Source organism: Mesocricetus auratus, unplaced genomic scaffold (genome assembly GCF_017639785.1).
Source record: "Mesocricetus auratus isolate SY011 unplaced genomic scaffold, BCM_Maur_2.0 Super-Scaffold_100031, whole genome shotgun sequence".
NCBI lineage: Eukaryota > Metazoa > Chordata > Mammalia > Rodentia > Cricetidae > Mesocricetus > Mesocricetus auratus.
In genome coordinates this window covers 6307675-6324379 of record NW_024429212.1, presented here as the reverse complement: position 1 = coordinate 6324379, position 16705 = coordinate 6307675, and the positions used below count along the sequence as shown (strand labels likewise).

The 16705-nt window shown below is 52.4% G+C and overlaps 2 protein-coding genes across 2 annotated transcripts in view; both read left to right on the top strand.

Annotated features, from left to right (window-relative positions):
* LOC101828456 overlaps positions 1–1668 on the top strand; it is a 28948-nt gene extending 27280 nt beyond the window's left edge. The window contains exon 18 of the mRNA XM_040733391.1: positions 1064–1668. Within this exon, the coding sequence (XP_040589325.1) occupies positions 1064–1653 (590 nt within the window). The 3' untranslated portion in view covers positions 1654–1668. The remainder of the gene's footprint in view (positions 1–1063) is intronic.
* Positions 1669–4475: 2807 nt separating this feature from the next.
* Positions 4476–15159, top strand: Proz (protein Z, vitamin K dependent plasma glycoprotein). Its single transcript, XM_005073322.4, has 8 exons — positions 4476–4643; positions 6274–6437; positions 7775–7799; positions 8420–8533; positions 9947–10078; positions 10393–10478; positions 11835–11952; positions 12777–15159. Exons 1-8 carry the CDS (start codon positions 4562–4564, stop codon positions 13265–13267), a joined length of 1212 nt encoding a protein of 403 aa, XP_005073379.3. The 5' UTR covers positions 4476–4561; the 3' UTR covers positions 13268–15159.
* Positions 15160–16705: the final 1546 nt, after the last annotated feature.

Genomic DNA, 16705 nt, shown 5'->3' with positions numbered 1-16705 from the left:
GGCGCACACCTTTAATCCCAGCACTCGGGAGGCAGAGGCAGACGGATCTCTGTGAGTTCCAGACCAGCCTGGTCTACAGAGTGAGTTCCAGAACAGCTTCCAAAACAATACAGAGAAACCCTGTCTCAAAAAGGAACTTTAGTCTCTCTACAGAGAACAGGCTTTTCTAGAATCTGCAAGCATCTGCCTCATCCTTTTGAGTGCTAGGAACACAAGCATATACTCCTTGACTTGGCTCTGTTTTTATATTAGGAAAAAACTTATTTTGGGGGGAGGGGTTTATTTGGATTACACTTCCACACCACTGTTCATCATCAAAGGAAGTCAGGACAGGAACTCTAACAGGGCAGGAACCTGGAGGCAGGAGCTGATGCAATGGAGGGTGCTGCTTCCTGGCTTGCTCCCCGAGATTTACTCTCCAGCTTTCTTACAGAACCCAGGACAATCAGCCCAGGGTTAGCCCCACCCACAATAGGCTGGGCCTTCCCCCATCAATCACTAATTAAGAGAATGTCCTACAGGCCTGCCTACAGCCTGATCTTACGGAGGTTCCCTCTTCTCTGATGATTCTGGCCTGTGTGGAGGTGACGTAAGAGCAGCTAGCTCATTCCCTTCCTCCCTTCCTTCCTTCCTTTTCTTGTGTGCGTGGAACTTCCTATGTAGATAATGCTGGCCTCAAACTCACAGAGATCCTTCTGCCTCTGCCTCCTTTCTGATGGGACTAAAGACACGCTTCTTTATAAGCAGCTAATGTACAAACACCTGGCCCTCAGAGAACTAACTGCCATCTGCCCCCTCCCTCTCCCTCTCCCTCCCTCCCTCTTCCCTCCCCCTCCCTCTCTCTCTTCCCTCCCCCTCCCTCTCTCTCTCACTCCTCTCTCTCCTCTCTCTCTCTCACTCCCCTCTCTCCTGTCTCTCCCTCTCTTCCACTCCCCCCTCTCTCTCCATCTCCTTCCCTTTCTCTCCTTCTCTCTCTCCCTCTCTCCCCCTCTCCTCCTCCCTCTCTCTCTCCCCTCCCCTCTTGTCCTTCCCTCCCCCTCCCCTCCTCCCCCTCCCCCTCCAGGGGACCGGAACACAGAGCTGGAGGAAGGCAATGAGATGACACATGAGGTGGACGTGGTCATAAAACACAACAAGTTTGTGAGGGAGACCTACGACTTCGACATCGCCGTGCTCAGGCTGAAGACCCCCATCATATTCCGCATGAACGTGGCCCCTGCCTGCCTGCCTGAGAAGGACTGGGCCGAGGCCACACTGATGACGCAAAAGTCAGGCATCGTGAGCGGGTTTGGACGCACGCATGAGAAGGGCCGCCAGTCACACATCTTGAAGAAGCTGGAGGTGCCCTATGTCGACCGCAACACCTGCAAACTCTCCACCAGCTTCACCATCACGCAGAATATGTTCTGCGCTGGCTATGACGCCAAGCCGGAGGACGCCTGCCAGGGGGACAGTGGCGGCCCCCACGTCACCCGGTTCAAGGACACCTACTTTGTGACTGGCATTGTCAGCTGGGGAGAGGGGTGTGCGAGGAAGGGCAAGTATGGGATCTATACGAAAGTCACGGCCTTCCTCAGGTGGATTGACAAGTCCATGAGGGCCAGGGTGGTGCCCACGTCTGAGATCCCACGGTCAACAAGTCCTCCCCATTAAAGCGGTAGTCCTCCAGACCTGCTGAGTCACGTATGGTGTTGTTTAATGTTGAGCAGGAAGTTTCCCCGGGCAGCTAGCTGCCCACCTGCAGTGGTAGGGAGACTCTTTGGCTCCCAATCTGATGTTCCCTTAACTTCAAGGTATAAGAAACAGACTCTAATTGAGCAAAGGTTTCTCTTCCTGAGCCAGACTGGAGGACTCTCGGGGAGCCACTGGCTCTAGGGGGCGGAGCCGTCTCTGCCGTCTCTGCTCACACTTGCCTGGAGTCATCTCTGTCCACTAATACAGTTCCCATTTTGAGTGGTCAAACTAAACCTCTCAACTGACTGTGCTTAACTACCTTGAGAATAAATGCCCACAGCCATAGGCGCGTGCACGCACGCGCATGCACACACACACACACACACACACACACACACACACACAGTGGGACAGGGATGTCAGTCCCTCGGCAGGTGCTTTAGGTCAGGGGCCTAGACTCTGATACGTGTTTGCTTGGTGAGAGAACCCTCACTCTCCTCTGGGAACTGGGAACGTAGCATGTCACCCACTGAAAACAAAGAATCCTTGGAAAGTAGACTAAGATCTTTGTCTAAAGATAAAGGGACCTTTAACCCAGATCCAAGGCAAGGACCAGCCCCTATGCTGGGTTGCCTTGGAGTGTGTGCGGGAGTCTTCCTGAACTGCGCTGTCTGGAGAGTGTGCATGGACTCTGCTGAGCTGAGTGGCGAATATGTGTGTACCTCCCTGAGCGAGCGGGCTGTGTGCTGATTGTGCGTGTGCCTCCCTGGGCTGGGCTGTGCGCTAAGTGTGTGTGCAGTCTCCCAGGATGTGCTTCCTGGGGTGAGCACCTGGGGTTTCCCCTAGATAAACCTGGTGTTGAGTGTGCATAGACCGTTCTTCCTGAGCACATTATTGGCTCACCAAGTGCTAATACAGACCCTATCCCCCAGCACATTGGTCTTAGCCCTGCTCGGATTAGGAGACCCCAGAGGGGTCTTTGCAAAGCCTTAATCCTGGCCTTACCCCAGACGTTAAATTCTAAGTCTCTAGAATGGGCCTCAACCCAGAAGTTTCTGGAACTCTCCCAGATACTGTCATACCACCAAATCAGGTGTCCAGTGGCATGGTGTGGCTGGACAGGGTTCATGGCACGTCTCCCCCCCTCTAGTCGTCCATTGCCTCCAGGCCCCAAGTTAAATGTTTGTGAAAACCAAGCCTACTTTTAGTAAATAGACTAACATTTTTTCCAGAAGTTTTCCTATAGTTTGCACTTTGCATAACTTTCCAAAGCAAAGTTTAAAGGTTCTAGTACAAAACCTCCCCCAAATCAAGAGCTGGACAGAGTCCTTTGTAAACAAATTTTGCAAGGTTGGAGAAAGTCAACAAAAGCAACACTCAGTTTCCTAGAACGGAGAGTGGGGCTGAGCTCTGCAGCCACAGCTGGGTCAGTGGTGTGGACACTGAGAACACCTTCTCCATATCATGGCCCACTGGCTCTGCATGCAGCTCAGCAGTGGGAAGGTCACGGCTTCCGCCCACCCCTGTAGATGGGCTTTGTAGCTGCCCTTAAGAACAAGAACTCCCTGGTCTCCAACAACTCCAGGACAAGATCAGCACCCACACAGGTCCCTGTACCAACAGAAAGACAAGCACAAGAGTCTGGGTGGGTGTGGGGTCATCCCACAGGGACCCTGAGCAGACATTTAAAGAGTGAATTTACTCAAGAGCACTTCATGCTAGACACAGCTCACTACCTGAAATAGTAAGAGAATGGCAAATAATTTCAAAGCAAACAGAAACGCCAGCATCCAGACCCTGAGTGTCAGGGGCCAGGAAGGTGAACCCCAGATTCAGTGAGGCACCTCCCCTTGTGGCTCTGGCAATCAGGACACGGGCTTCCTGTGGTGCTGGCAGTGGGCACAGGCTCCCTGGGGTACTGTGGATGAGAGTGCAGGTTCCCAGGGAGGACGATGGGGGTTTCTAGACTGAGTGCAGAGAAGAGCAGCATCCCCTCATTAGGCCCTGCTCCGATCAAACACTTCCTGATTCAGAAACAAGACCTAGCAAATGGCAGGAGAAACGACTTTCTTCCAGATGGTGGCTTTCACGGAAGCCACGCCCCTCTCCCAGTGCCAAGGCCCGTGGGTCCTGGAAGTCTTCGGTGTTTTTCCATATCCTGGATGGATGGGAGAAGCTGACACTGGGGGAGAGATGCTGTGTACCAGCCCCCAGATCAGCACTGGGAGGTACCCATGCCTAGAGAAGGGGTGAGTGGGGAAGTCAGAACCGGAGCTGGGCTCAGTACCCCAGCTCTAGGCAAGAGGGGCAACATCCTCTGGGAATTTGCTCCCCTCTATCTGGACCCCAAATTCATGGAGGATGAGGAAACAGACACTTGCATGCACAGAAATCCCATGAAAATGCAAAATCTGAAACCATAATACATAATTCCTCTAGCTTCTTAAAAGCAACTTCACAATGTATGTATTTAAGTTAGGCTGCTGCCTGCTTTGCTGTCTTTGCATCCTACTTTAATAAACTGTGTTTATAGGTGTCGTTAGATTTTTTGTCCTTGTGGGTATCATTCAGTCAACAAAAGATGCAGGCTCTAGCCCCGTTCATAGAACAACCCATTAGGTCACGATACACTTCCCTCTCCTCCTCCAGGCTCCACGTCTGCCTCTTCCTCCCCAGTCACTGCTGGTTGCCTAACAGTAAATGCAGTAAGGGACCACAATGACAGTGCTTCTCCTACTCAAGTCATCAGCAACTAGGCCCACGGGTCACCTAATCTAGCCCTCTCTGTGTTCTAAGGCACATGTTGACCACTGTGCCTCCGGGGACCCTGGACTTTGGCTGTTTGCAGACTTTGCCCTGCCCGGGGCTAGCCAGGCTCTGGGTCAGCATGGCTAGCTGTGTCCAGCTGCTCTGGGGCCTCATTCTCCCCTTCATCCTTACCCTTGTCCTGCACCAGGTGGAGCTTTCAGGTAGGTGCTTGATGTTTCGTTCTTTTCAAAGCATTGTCTTAAAGCTGGTGTCTCGTTCTATAGCCCAAGCTGGTCTGGAGCTCACTGTGTGGTTCAGGCTAGCTTCAACCCTTGGCAATTCTCCTGCCTCAGTCTTCCAAGTGCTAGGGCTACAGAATGAACCACCAGACCGAGCCATCTCATCCTTGGTCTGGCCCCGGCGGTTCTGTAGACGATATTGTCTTTAAGGGGCCTAAAGGACAAGCTACGTCCTCTCTCTCCATCCTGAAAGTTGGTGTGGATCTCATTGCCATGTGGTAAGAGCTGCTGAAGGGGACCGGAACCTGTCGGGTCACGGTCAGCCTAAGTCGTGCCGGACAAGACCGGCTGGGCACCCCTTAGTCAAACCTGGGCTGCAGCCTGTCCACCTAGACATCAGGGGTTCTTGTCCTTTGCCGAAGGACTGCCAGGGACGGTTAGCCTGAGGCTTGATCCACACAGCTCTTTCCACCCTGGAGCATCTAAGCCTTCCATCCCAGCCTCTGAGTCTCTTCTGGGCTCTCTATGTCCTCCTATTCCCGACCCCTGACCGCAACCCGAGCTCCTCAGCGCAGCCTCGGTTCCAGGCCACCAGTCTTTACTCTCTCTGACTTCTGCACCCCCTCCATCCCACCTAACATTCCTCATCACTGGTCGCTTCATGTGTAACAGTTTGCCCAGTGACAACTCCCTGTGAGGGTGGAGTCCACAGAGACAAGTCCTGTCAGCTGGCTCTCAGAAAAACCACTGTTGTCGGGGTGAGCCTGCGAGTTTGGTGATCCACGTGTGCCACAATTGGGGCTTCTTGGTTCTTGGTACCTTGCACACTGGTGTGGGAAAAAAAAGACAGACGGCTTGCATACCTTCCCTCGCCCTGCAGACGGGGGCTGTGAGCCGAGTACTTCTGGTGTGTAGGGCTGTGTCTCTAAGCCCTGGGGTGGATACAGCCATCTTGCCACAGTAACACCAAACTGTGCACCTCAGTGCATCTCTGAGGAAATTGTCCTCTCCTCTGACCACTGCCCAAAGCACCCCAGGTGGCAGCATGGTGAGGTGGTACCCAGTACTCCTCTGAGAACAGGCAGGAAGGAAAACTGTAGGTCTGAGCTCTGTCTAAGCAAGCTCACCTGAGTCCACCCTCGTGCAAAATGCTCCAGAACTGTCGGGCTCAGCCTGTCTGTCCTTCCTGCCACCCAGTCCCTGCATTCCCGTATTCGATGTTCACACGCAGACACTCTCCACTCTCCAGGAAGCACTTACCTGATGTGTCTGTCCACCCCGAAAAAGTACCAGTACAGTTAATGTTGAAGCAGACGGTGGTGTGCCTGTCCGTGTCCCTTTGTTTCTGTGTGGACACTCACCTACTGCAGCAGACTGAGCAGAGCCTCTCAGGACCTGGATCCTCTGCCCATAAAATGCCAGTGTGTCTGCCTAAGTCACAAGGGCCATCCTCTCACCCAACAAAAAGGAAGTCCATGCCCAGCATAGGAATGCCCCCTGGCCCTGAAGACGGGCACAGCCCAGGCCCTGCTGATGAGTAGGGAATAGCACGTGCCCACTGAGGCACCGTGTGAGAGGGGGCCTCTGCTCACACTGCTGCTTCCCTCTGTAGTGTTCCTTCCAGCCTCTGAGGCTAACAGTGTCCTGGTGAGATGGAGACGTGCTGGTTCTTATCTCCTGGAGGAAATCTTCGAGGGCAACTTGGAAAGGGAATGCTATGAGGAAATCTGCAACTATGAGGAAGCAAGAGAAGTTTTTGAAAATGACATCATGACCGTACGTGAGCCCCGTGAACCCTGCGGTACTCCATGCTTTCTAACTGTTCAGGCTCAGCTGTCTCAGAGGACAGGTCTAATTAGCCTATTTCCTTATGGAGGGGTTGGTGTGAGCCTGACTTCCCAGATGAGGGGCCAGACTTAGAGGCCATGGCAGCAGATGGAACCATGCCCTAGGCTCCTTCTGGTCCAGCTACCTAGCTGGGAAGACCTGCCCATCATACCACAACCAAACTCCACTGTTTGCACATGTTGAGAGAATTTTAGAAAGACAAACTTCTTCCCTTATATGCACGTGAACACGCGTATACACACACACACACACACACACACACACACACACACAATTTCCCATGATCCATACTCTGGATTAGGTAAGTCTTTTTTCACACATGCATAAACACTAACAATCAGATAAGCATTTTTCATCTCTAATTACTCATAAGATTATCAGAAGACAGAAAGAAGAAGCTAAAACTTAAGGGACAGTGACTATTTTGGGGTAAATACTTCAGAATACAGTTGTAAAATATTTAATAATTTCCCAGGCTGGGGTGTGGCATGGTGGTGGAATGGTTGTCTAGAACATAATTCTGGTTTAATCTCCCGCATTGCAGTAGTTTTGCGTGTTAATGTAGCAATATTTAAAATTGGTTGTGCGTAAACATTGACTTCTTATCCGCAGAGTGCTTAAATATTTTTATTATAGTTTCTTAAAGACTCACAGGGTGTAGAGGATCCTTCTCAAACAGTGCATCTGTCATTTGGTGAGAGCAATGGAAGTTTTTAAAGCAGCCCACCCTAAATTTCAATTTGCTGATTTCCTGAGTGGGGGGAGAGCGATTGTGATGTCACCCACACATCATTAGGAAGTCTGAGTATGGTTTGGGGACATATCACAGGTCTGAAGAGTTCATTTGGATATCCCACTCCAGCCTCCCCCACGGACCTTTACAGTTACAACAGCTTACTTCTTAAATAAAAAAAAAGAGAGAGAGAGATGGGGATTTCAGACGATTGCCGAGCATTTCTGCAGAGTGAGGTAGAAAGGGAACAGGAAGAAGGTGCTGTATCTTTGTGTCCTCACATGCAGCATCCTTCCTCCCTGTGAGACATGGTAAGTAACCGGTGTAGAATATTCCATCCTGCTCAGTGTAAACAGTCTGTTAAATCACACGCAAAAATTCCACATCCTCCGGATGAGTGAGTGAAACCCCTGTTTCCTTAGCCCTGAGTCCATCCATGGCAGACAAGGGCAGAGAGCATCCTTGGTGCCATCCATGGTAGACTGAATCCAGAAGGACCCCAGGGTGATCTTCTTACCTTTTGCCTTGACAGGAAGGATTCTGGAGACAGTACAAGGGTAAGTGCTCTCTCAGCTCTCTGTCCTAAGGTAAGGCTCAGGGCAGTCTCCCCTGGGACCCACAGATTCACATCCTGAACCGCTGGCTCCTGGGACCTGCTGTGTGCCCGGGAAGTGCACTGATCCCAAGGCTCGCACTACAGGACCACAGTGAGGCCTCTGGTTTCATTGTGCTAATGTCTGGGAGTTTCTAGGCAGCTGGGGCTCAGGTAACAGACAGGAGCTCTTCCCTACCTCATAGCTCATCCTACTTCTGGGAAAGGGCATGCCGTGGGTCAGGAGATGGGTCAGATTTGAGAGAATTGTGGCTGTAACCCAGATGTGTGCCTCGGGGTCTTCTCCTTAGGCGTTCCTCAGGAGGAGTGTGGGGTGGGCTATCCTCAGGAGGAGTGTGGGGTGGGTGTCAGCAGAAAGAAATACAGAAGTGCATGGAGACCATAGGGGCGCGTGGGAACAAGGACACACTTTGAAATGAGTAGAAGATCCTGGGGTGCACAGATTGGGGTCTGGGGAACACGTGACACCCGGTGGGTCAGGGAGCACCTGGAACCTGGTCTCCTCTTCCCTGGTGGAGCAAGCTGAGGATGGACCTGTCTCAAGAGTCCCTTCTGCCCCCACAGGTGGTTCTCCGTGTAACTCCCAGCCCTGCCTCAACAATGGGACGTGCAGGGACCACATCCGCAACTACAGCTGTGCGTGCCCCCCTGGCTACGAGGGCAGGGACTGTGCAATGGGTGAGGCAACGCCCACTCTCCATCCACGACGGGCTTGCTGAGCGACACAGCAGCTCGCTCAGGCAGCAGAGGGTGCCCTGGGGACCTTGATGCAGTCATCTCTGGGGACTCCTTGGTTCCTCTACTCTACCTCACCCCGGGTATCACAGGTGCTGGCTGCATTCTGTGACCCACTGTCCGACACTAGCCCTCTTGAAATTTTCATAGCCAAAGGTCTCCTTTCCCAACTATCCCCCCAATCCATAATCTGCACACTAGTTGGAAGGGGTGCACGCAGATGTGTCTGACTGACATGCCAGTCAGGGATACTCTAGAGAGAGAGAAATCTAAGCAAAACTTGGTAAGTAAATAGTCTCTGCCCCCCCTCCCGCTTTAAGCTGTAGAATTTGGATGTAGGGTTTCACACCCGCAGGCACAGTCTCCTGCTGAGCTACGTTTCCAGGCCTTTTTAACTTTCTATTTTTGGTCAGGGTGTAAATATATTCCCTGGTCTGGTCTTGAACTTGCTATGCATGGGTCTGGAGAGGGGGCTTGGAGGTTAGGAGGATGGGCTGCTCTTCCAGGTTTGATTCCCAGCAGCCCCCAGGTGGCAGCTCACAGCCTTCTATAACTCCAGTCCCAGGAGGACCTAACACCCCCTCTGGCCTCTGTGGGCACTGTACCCGTACAGTACACAGACATATATAGGCAAAACACCCCTCTACATAACAAATAAAAACAAAGGAACTTGCCATATAGTCCAGGCAGGCCTTGAACTAATGATCTTCTGCCCCTCGAACTTCAGAGTAACTATGATAAGCAGACCTGTACCACCAGGCCTGACTTAAGTCCTTAAATGCCTGTGCAAATGACCTCATGGGGCCAAGAGAATGAATTCCTGATCATTGTCAACTACAGAAGTGACACGTGTAACTCTTTCTGTGTCTCCGTAGCTTAGAACCAGCTCTCAGTGGGGAAAAGGTTCATTAGCCCAGACCTTTCCCTCTCCACCACCTCCCTGGAGATGCTTAGACTTCAGTCCCGCCTCAGCTGTTCAGCTGCTACTGGGCTCTGACCCCCTGTGGGTCCCATTCCTGCTCATTGAAGGAACAACCCAAAGACAGCAGCTTTTGCAGTGGGAAAGGAAACATCTAGGGAGGTAGATGAGATTCCAGTAAGACGTCCAGGACTGGACAGCTCCTGATGTCAAACACAGGTGACATCTCACTGCGTCTCCATGGACATACCTGGAGTGTGGGAAGCTTTACCTGAAAATTGGCGAGCTGGACAGAATGGGGCCTGTGGGTGTATCTCCAGGTTTATATTTTCTTTGCTCACGTAACATACAAGAAACACTGGGACCACGCGTGAGCAGATGACGACATTGGCCGTTCCACACCAGCATGGTTGCTTTTGCCTTTTCTTCCTTTTTAGCTAAAAATGAATGTCACCTAGAGAGGACGGACGGGTGCCAGCACTTCTGCCATCCAGGGCAGTCATCCTACATGTGCAGCTGTGCCAGGGGCTACAAGCTGGGCAAGGACCACAAGTCATGCAGTCCAAGTGGTGAGTTTTCACGGAGGTAGGCTAGTTCGCCCTCCACGCCCCTTCCTTCTGACGCTCACAGGTTGCATGCAGTGCTGTGGCTAGCGGGATGCAATGGCCTACTCAGGGTTCTGGCCTCCACGTTAGAACAGAGGTGCTTTGCGTCGGGAGGCCCGTCATTCTATTGTCCCCACTGCCCCCTAAATAAGCCTGGGAGCGGTGCAGCTTCACCCTGTCTGCCAGCATTCAGATGAGACTCTGGCTAGCACCACTGTAGGCACCACATCCATTTGGAAAACACTGACTCTCTTCTTGTGTTGCCATCACAAACGAAGACAAATGTGCCTGTGGAGCCCTGACTTCCAAAGACATCAGGACACCAGAAAGAGGCAGCCAGTGTCTGCCTAGCTTCCCGTGGCAGGTAAGAGCATTCCATAACAGCTTTTGTTTTGTTGCAAACTTCATCCGTCATTTCCATTTTCTTGCCGAAAACAGGTGATGGCCAAGTGAATTAGGAACAAACCCTTCCCTGGGCTGCACGGGCCTTTGTGGAGCACAAACTCAGATGTCTGCAGCATTTGCTCCACACTGGATGTGCTCATTGGTTACAGCCACCGGCTACACCATGTAGCCAATAACCAGTCTCTCCGTTTGTGCCTGGTGCTATAGCCCAGCCCCATGGAGACATGGTTATCTGTGCACGGCTTCTGATCCACCTAACAGTTCTGACTCAGCTCCACCACCCTGCCCCCACCTAGCAGTTCTGACTCAGCTCCATCGCCCTGCCCCCACCTAGCAGTTCTGACTCAGCTCCATCACCCTGCCCCCACCTAGCAGTTCTGACTCAGCTCCATCGCCCTGCCCCCACCTAGCAGTTCTGACTCAGCTCCATCACCCTGCCCCCACCTAGCAGTTCTGACTCAGCTCCATCACCCTGCCCCCACCTAGCAGTTCTGACTCAGCTCGGTTGATATTCTCCTCGGTATGGAACATGGAGCATGTGTTGTTTATTTTTCTGCCTGGTGACTATTGGCGGGTTGCAGACCTTATGGGCTTTAACTCTCATTCGCTACAGGAAGCTTTGTGCTCTATAAACATATTTCAACGGTGCTCTGGAACATGGTTAAGATACCTGGAAACAGTTTAATCCAATTGCACCTTGCGTTTGGGCTTTGCTGGGGAAGGCCAGTGCAGTGTTCGGAGTCGGTTGCTTCCCCTACAGAGACAAGACCCTCCTGGGTTCTACCAAATGCTTGGCCACCTTTTCAGCTGGCTGGCATAGCACACTCTTTCAGCCTTCATGAGCCCCAGAACTGTCCCCTCTGGCCCCTTAGGGTGAGCTTCCCTGGCCTTAAGTAGTCTCCCGTCACAAATGCTCCTGCGGGGCCTGCAGCTCCCTGGGGTCCTCTCCTTTAGCATCCATCCTACAGCCACTGTGTCCCCTGGCGCTCTCCACGCCCTTGCCACTCTGTGGGCTCTGCCTGATTAGCCATCCTGGCCTGTGCCATGCAAACTCAGAAGTCACAAAAGCTCTGGCCCCTGAAAGAGCATGACCCTGGTGGCCAGCCCTTCAGCTCTGTTTTCCTTGTTCTGGGGGGTGGGGTCAGACAGCCCTTACTCTTCCGTGGCTGAGATGTCAGAGCGCGGGGAGCTGTAGGAGAGGCAGTGGGGTGTAGACACTGACCGACTGTCCCTGGCGCCCCAGGCTGCACTCAGCCTTACTGTTCCCTCGTCTTACACTGGCTGCTAACAGCTATTTTCTGTGTTTTTTTTAAAGGTCAAGTTAACAAACTCTGAAGGAAAGGAATTCTGTGGTGGTGTTTTAATACAGGAGGACTTTGTGTTGACAACGGCAAAGTGTTCGTTACTACACAACAATATTAGTGTAAAAGCAAGTAAGTATTTCTTCACGAATTGTACAAGATCTCATTATAAATAAAAGGAATAAGCCAACAGGAATAAAACGGAAAATTTTCAACTAGAAAATTTGTTTCTACAGCAAGATGTGAAATAGCTTCGGTAATACCAAGGTAGGTATAAAAATCACAGGCATACACAAAACAAGACATATCTAGTAGAATATGGACCCAGCAAGCCAGTGCTAAGGAGCATTTAGCCCAGGACAGACTGGAGCAGTAGAACAACCCCCTGGACATAGAGGGCTGGCTGAGGGCCAGAGGAGCTGGGTTCAAATCCCTCCTCCCTGTAGTCTGGGGCTGCAACCCTGTCTCATCTCGGGACGTATCTATGGCCTCATTTTCCATCTATAAACCTGGACAGTCATTTCTCCCCCCTGGGAAGTTCCTATCATCAGCTAGGATGTGCTCAACAGAAAGTGTGAGACTTGAAGTGAGTGTGTCCCGCTCTTTATCCCTAAACACTCGTGTGGACAAACGAGCAGCTGAGACATCCTGAGAGAGCTAAATGCCTCATGAGAAGTCCTGAGTGCCACGTTCACACTGGCCTGGGGACGTTCCTTTTCACCGCCTCCTGCTTTCTCCCCACCCCCGACGCGGTACCGTACTCCAGGATAAAACTGACTTTTTTTAGAGGACGGTGTAAAGTGGCCCATTCTATGATCTGCATCCAAGGCCCAGAAGAGGGAAGAGCACTGCCTCTGCCCCGCAGCGTTTCCCTGAGGTCAGCTCCCGGAGGCTAGCTAGCTGTGGCCCCCTTGAAAACACGACTGTGTAAGAGGGTTGGTTGCTCCTGGTTTCAGATGCTGGCTGGAAGATTGAGGTCAGGCGTACTCATGTGCACATGCGCTATGATGAGGCCTCAGGCGAGAACGACCTCTCCCTGCTGGAGCTGGAGAGGCCCTTGCAGTGTCCCGACTCTGGGCTCCCCGTCTGTGTCCCCGAGAGGGACTTTGCCGAGCGCGTCCTCATCCCTCAAACACTGGGTCTCCTCAGCGGCTGGACGCTCAATGGCACAGGCCTGGATGCCACACCGACTGTGATTCCAGTCACACACGTGGACAGGGAGGAATGTGGACAGACCCTGAATGTGACTGTCACGACCAGAACAAGCTGCGAGAGGGCCGTCATGGTGACGGGGCCTTGGCTGGAGGGGAGCGTGGTGACCCGAAAACACAAGGGCACCTGGTTCCTCACGGGGATCCTAGGTTCAACACCACCACCAGGGCAGACGCACGCGCTCCTCACCACAGTCCCAAGATACTCCATGTGGTTTAAACAGATTATGAAGTAACTGAAATCCAACAACACAGCTACAAGACGGTCAGGTCCTGCCAGTTACCACTGGAAAACAATGGCTCTTTGCTTGGAACTCGACATCTTTCTTCATTTTTGAGCATTTCATACATACACACAATGAAACGTGACCACGTACACACAATGAAACGTGACCACATACACACAATGAAACGTGCCCCATGTCCCTTCTCCTGCTTGCCTCATATGCCCCTCAACACATCCCTCCCATGTGTCATTTACTGGTAGCCCGGTAAGTTCCACTAGTGCTACCTCAGGTGCACACACGTACAGGTGAGGTACCGATGAGGCGTCGGGGAGAACACCTCCCTGCTGGAGCTAGAAAAGCTGGCTCCAGCTACCGACGGTGCGCTGCGCGGCCATCCACGGGAGCGCCCTCAGAAACGAATGATTTCCCCTCCCCCAGCAGCTCCTCAGTAAGGAGTGGGGCACGGAGCGCACCCCAACCCAAGCCATCCATGCCAGCATCTCGTCTGGCCTGACCTCATGCAGTCCTGACAAGGTTACCACAGCGGCTGTGGGTCCGGAAGTGAAACCATGCTCTATGTCCAACAGACAGCACCTCACGCCATCCCACCCCACTTTTCAGCTCCTGTGTTCTCCCCGCCTCTCCTCCACCAAGTTCCCTGGGCCTGGGCAGCGGAGGGAGTGAGGGCGCAAGGCGGTGGGGAGAGTTAAGATGCTTCACTTCTGACTGAACAGTCTCTTGTTCTCAGCACCTGAACCAATGGTGCGTCTTTGCATTAATTGTCACCTGATTTAAAAAGATGATTCTCCTGCCAGGTTCAGATCTATGGGTATAAGCACAAGTATTTAGAAGATGATTTTTAGCATGGCTGTTTAGCAAAGTAACAACAGCAGCTTCTACCCTAGGGCCTATGACTGGCCCAGTCATGAGCTTTTGACCAGGATTGTAGTTCCAAGCACAAAATCCCTCCTGCGGAACAGGCCTCAGATTCAACCAGAAAGCAGTTATCTCCATAATAGCTATGCCATAATTGGACCAGGGGACACATCTGGCCTGGCTTGTCAGCATTGTGGATTCAGAGTCCAGTATTGGACCCCAATGCCTTTGCCCACCCTTCAGCTGGCACAGTACCTTCTAGCACTATGAAAGCTAAGTGGCAGGGAGAGTTTCCTTGGTAGTTTTTATCTAAGGCCTTAAGGGGAAAAAAACAGGGTATGTTAAATAAAATCACTGTCAGTCATAAACCTGCTGAGTTACTGAGTGGACGCTGAGTGCTGAAGGACTGTGACACAGGTGGTTGTGTCATACTTGGTCTGACACACATTGGCACAGACATCTCTGGGACAGAGGTGTCTCAGCATTACCAGTGAGACAAAAAGGCAGCTTAAGTCTAATTGTGCATGGTTCACTGCTAAGAGAGAGAGACGCAGGTTTAGTGTTGGAAGACAGCATGGGCCTCCTCGTAAGACTGTGCCTAGACACTTTGGGTGAAGAAAAACCCATCAGCAGGTTCCAGGGAGTGCTGGAGCCTCTCACCTCAGCCATGTGGTCAGTGAGGCTGTGTACCCTCATCTCTGAGGAGCGTGGCTGTGATAATGTGACTCTGCCTTTAGGACTTAAGAGGCTAAAATAGGAAGGTCTCGCATTTGGAGACAGCCTGGGTTGCAAGAATAAGAAATTGTCTCAAAACACAAATATAACCCCTAGGCAAGGACTAGGCGTGAGCATTTGATGTTGATGTAAACTAGCCACAAGAACAGATGGGTCTGTGTGCCCACAAACCAGGACTCCATACAAAGATGCTACAATCTCTTTAACTGCCACGTTCAACTATTTATCACTTTTTAAACCATCAGTGTTTGACTTGGGACGTCACTGTTTAATAAACTACCTGTAGACGCCTGAAGTTTTTATTGTGTTGCTGCTAAACCCGGAAGAATGGACTCCAGGATGCTCATAGGAGGCCAACATTTGAATCATTGCACAGATAACAGGTCATCAGAAGTTGAGGTGCTTAAGCACCCCCACTGAATAGCAGGGTCAGCTCTGCATGAGGGCAGTGCCGGACATGTACACAAAGGAGACAGGAAGGCAGGCTCCACCTGGGGGAGCTCACCGACTGGCCAGCTGGGACCATATCCACTGCCAGGCAGCTTCTCTGCACAGCAGGCTGGTTGGGCATGACCAGGGACATACAGCCCACAGGGATAGAATGCTCTGCAGCCAGTGTGTGGCATAGGTGGTGTTCTCAGTGGCAGAACTCATAACACAAGGTCACACAAGGGACCACTTCCTTGAACCCTGTCCTGGAACCCGGCTTCAGCTGCCATGAGGAGAACCTGAGCTGTCCACCCACATTCCGCCGAGCCTGGTGTGTACAAGTCCACATGAATCATAGCAGTGAGCCACCTTCTAGACCCCAGGACCATGCTCCCCATCACATGGAGCCAAAACCCACTAAGTGCTGACCGGGCTTCTGATTTGGGCAAACACAGAACACAGGATGCTGGTGCTGTGCTGCTGCAGGAGGATGCTGATGAAGCAACCACACACAAGGCAAGTCCTGCCTCTGTGTCCATGGAGACGGAGCAGCCACATGCAAGTCCTGCCTCTGTGTCCATGGAGACGGAGCAGCCACATGCAAGTGCTGCCTCTGTGTCCATGGAGACGGAGCAGCCACATGCAAGTCCTGCCTCTGTCCCCATGGAGACGGAGCAGCCACATGCAAGTCCTGCCTCTGTGTCCCCATGGAGACGGAACAGCCACATGCAAGTCCTGCCTGCGTCCCCATGGAGACAGAGCAGCCACATGCAAGTCCTGCCTCTGTCCATGGAGACGGAGCAGCTACATGCAAGTCCTGCCTCTGTCCCCATGGAGACGGAACAGCCACATGCAAGTCCTGCCTCTGTCCCCATGGAGACGGAACAGCCACATGCAAGTCCTGCCTGTGTCCATGGAGACAGAGAAGCCACATGCAAGTCCTGCCTCTGTGTCCCCATGGAGACGGAACAGCCACATGCAAGTCCTGCCTCTGTGTCCATGGAGACGGAGCAGCCACATGCAAGTCCTGCCTCTGTGTCCATGGAGACGGAACAGCCACATGTAAGTCCTGCCTCTGTGTCCATGGAGACGGAGCAGCCACATGCAAGTCCTGCCTCTGTGTCCCCATGGAGACGGAGCAGCCACATGCAAGTCTTGCCTCTGTCCCCATGGAGACCGAGTAGCACATGCAAGTCCTGCCTGCGTCCCCATGGAGACAGAGCAGCCACATGCAAGTCCTGCCTCTGTCCATGGAGACGGAGCAGCTACATGCAAGTCCTGCCTCTGTGTCCATGGAGACGGAGCAGCCACATGCAAGTCCTGCCTCTGTCCCCATGGAGACGGAACAGCCACATGCAAGTCCTGCCTGTGTCCATGGAGACAGAGAAGCCACATGCAAGTCCTGCC

Excerpts from the sequence above, each read along its gene's own strand:
- Proz (XM_005073322.4), top strand. The coding sequence starts at position 4,562 with ATGGCTAGCTGTGTCCAGCTGCTCTGGGGCCTCATTCTCCCCTTCATC. Across the intron at positions 10,079-10,392 it reads CAAGTCATGCAGTCCAAGTG|ACAAATGTGCCTGTGGAGCC; the intron begins GTGAGTTTTCAC and ends TCACAAACGAAG. Across the intron at positions 11,953-12,776 it reads CAATATTAGTGTAAAAGCAA|ATGCTGGCTGGAAGATTGAG; the intron begins GTAAGTATTTCT and ends TCCTGGTTTCAG.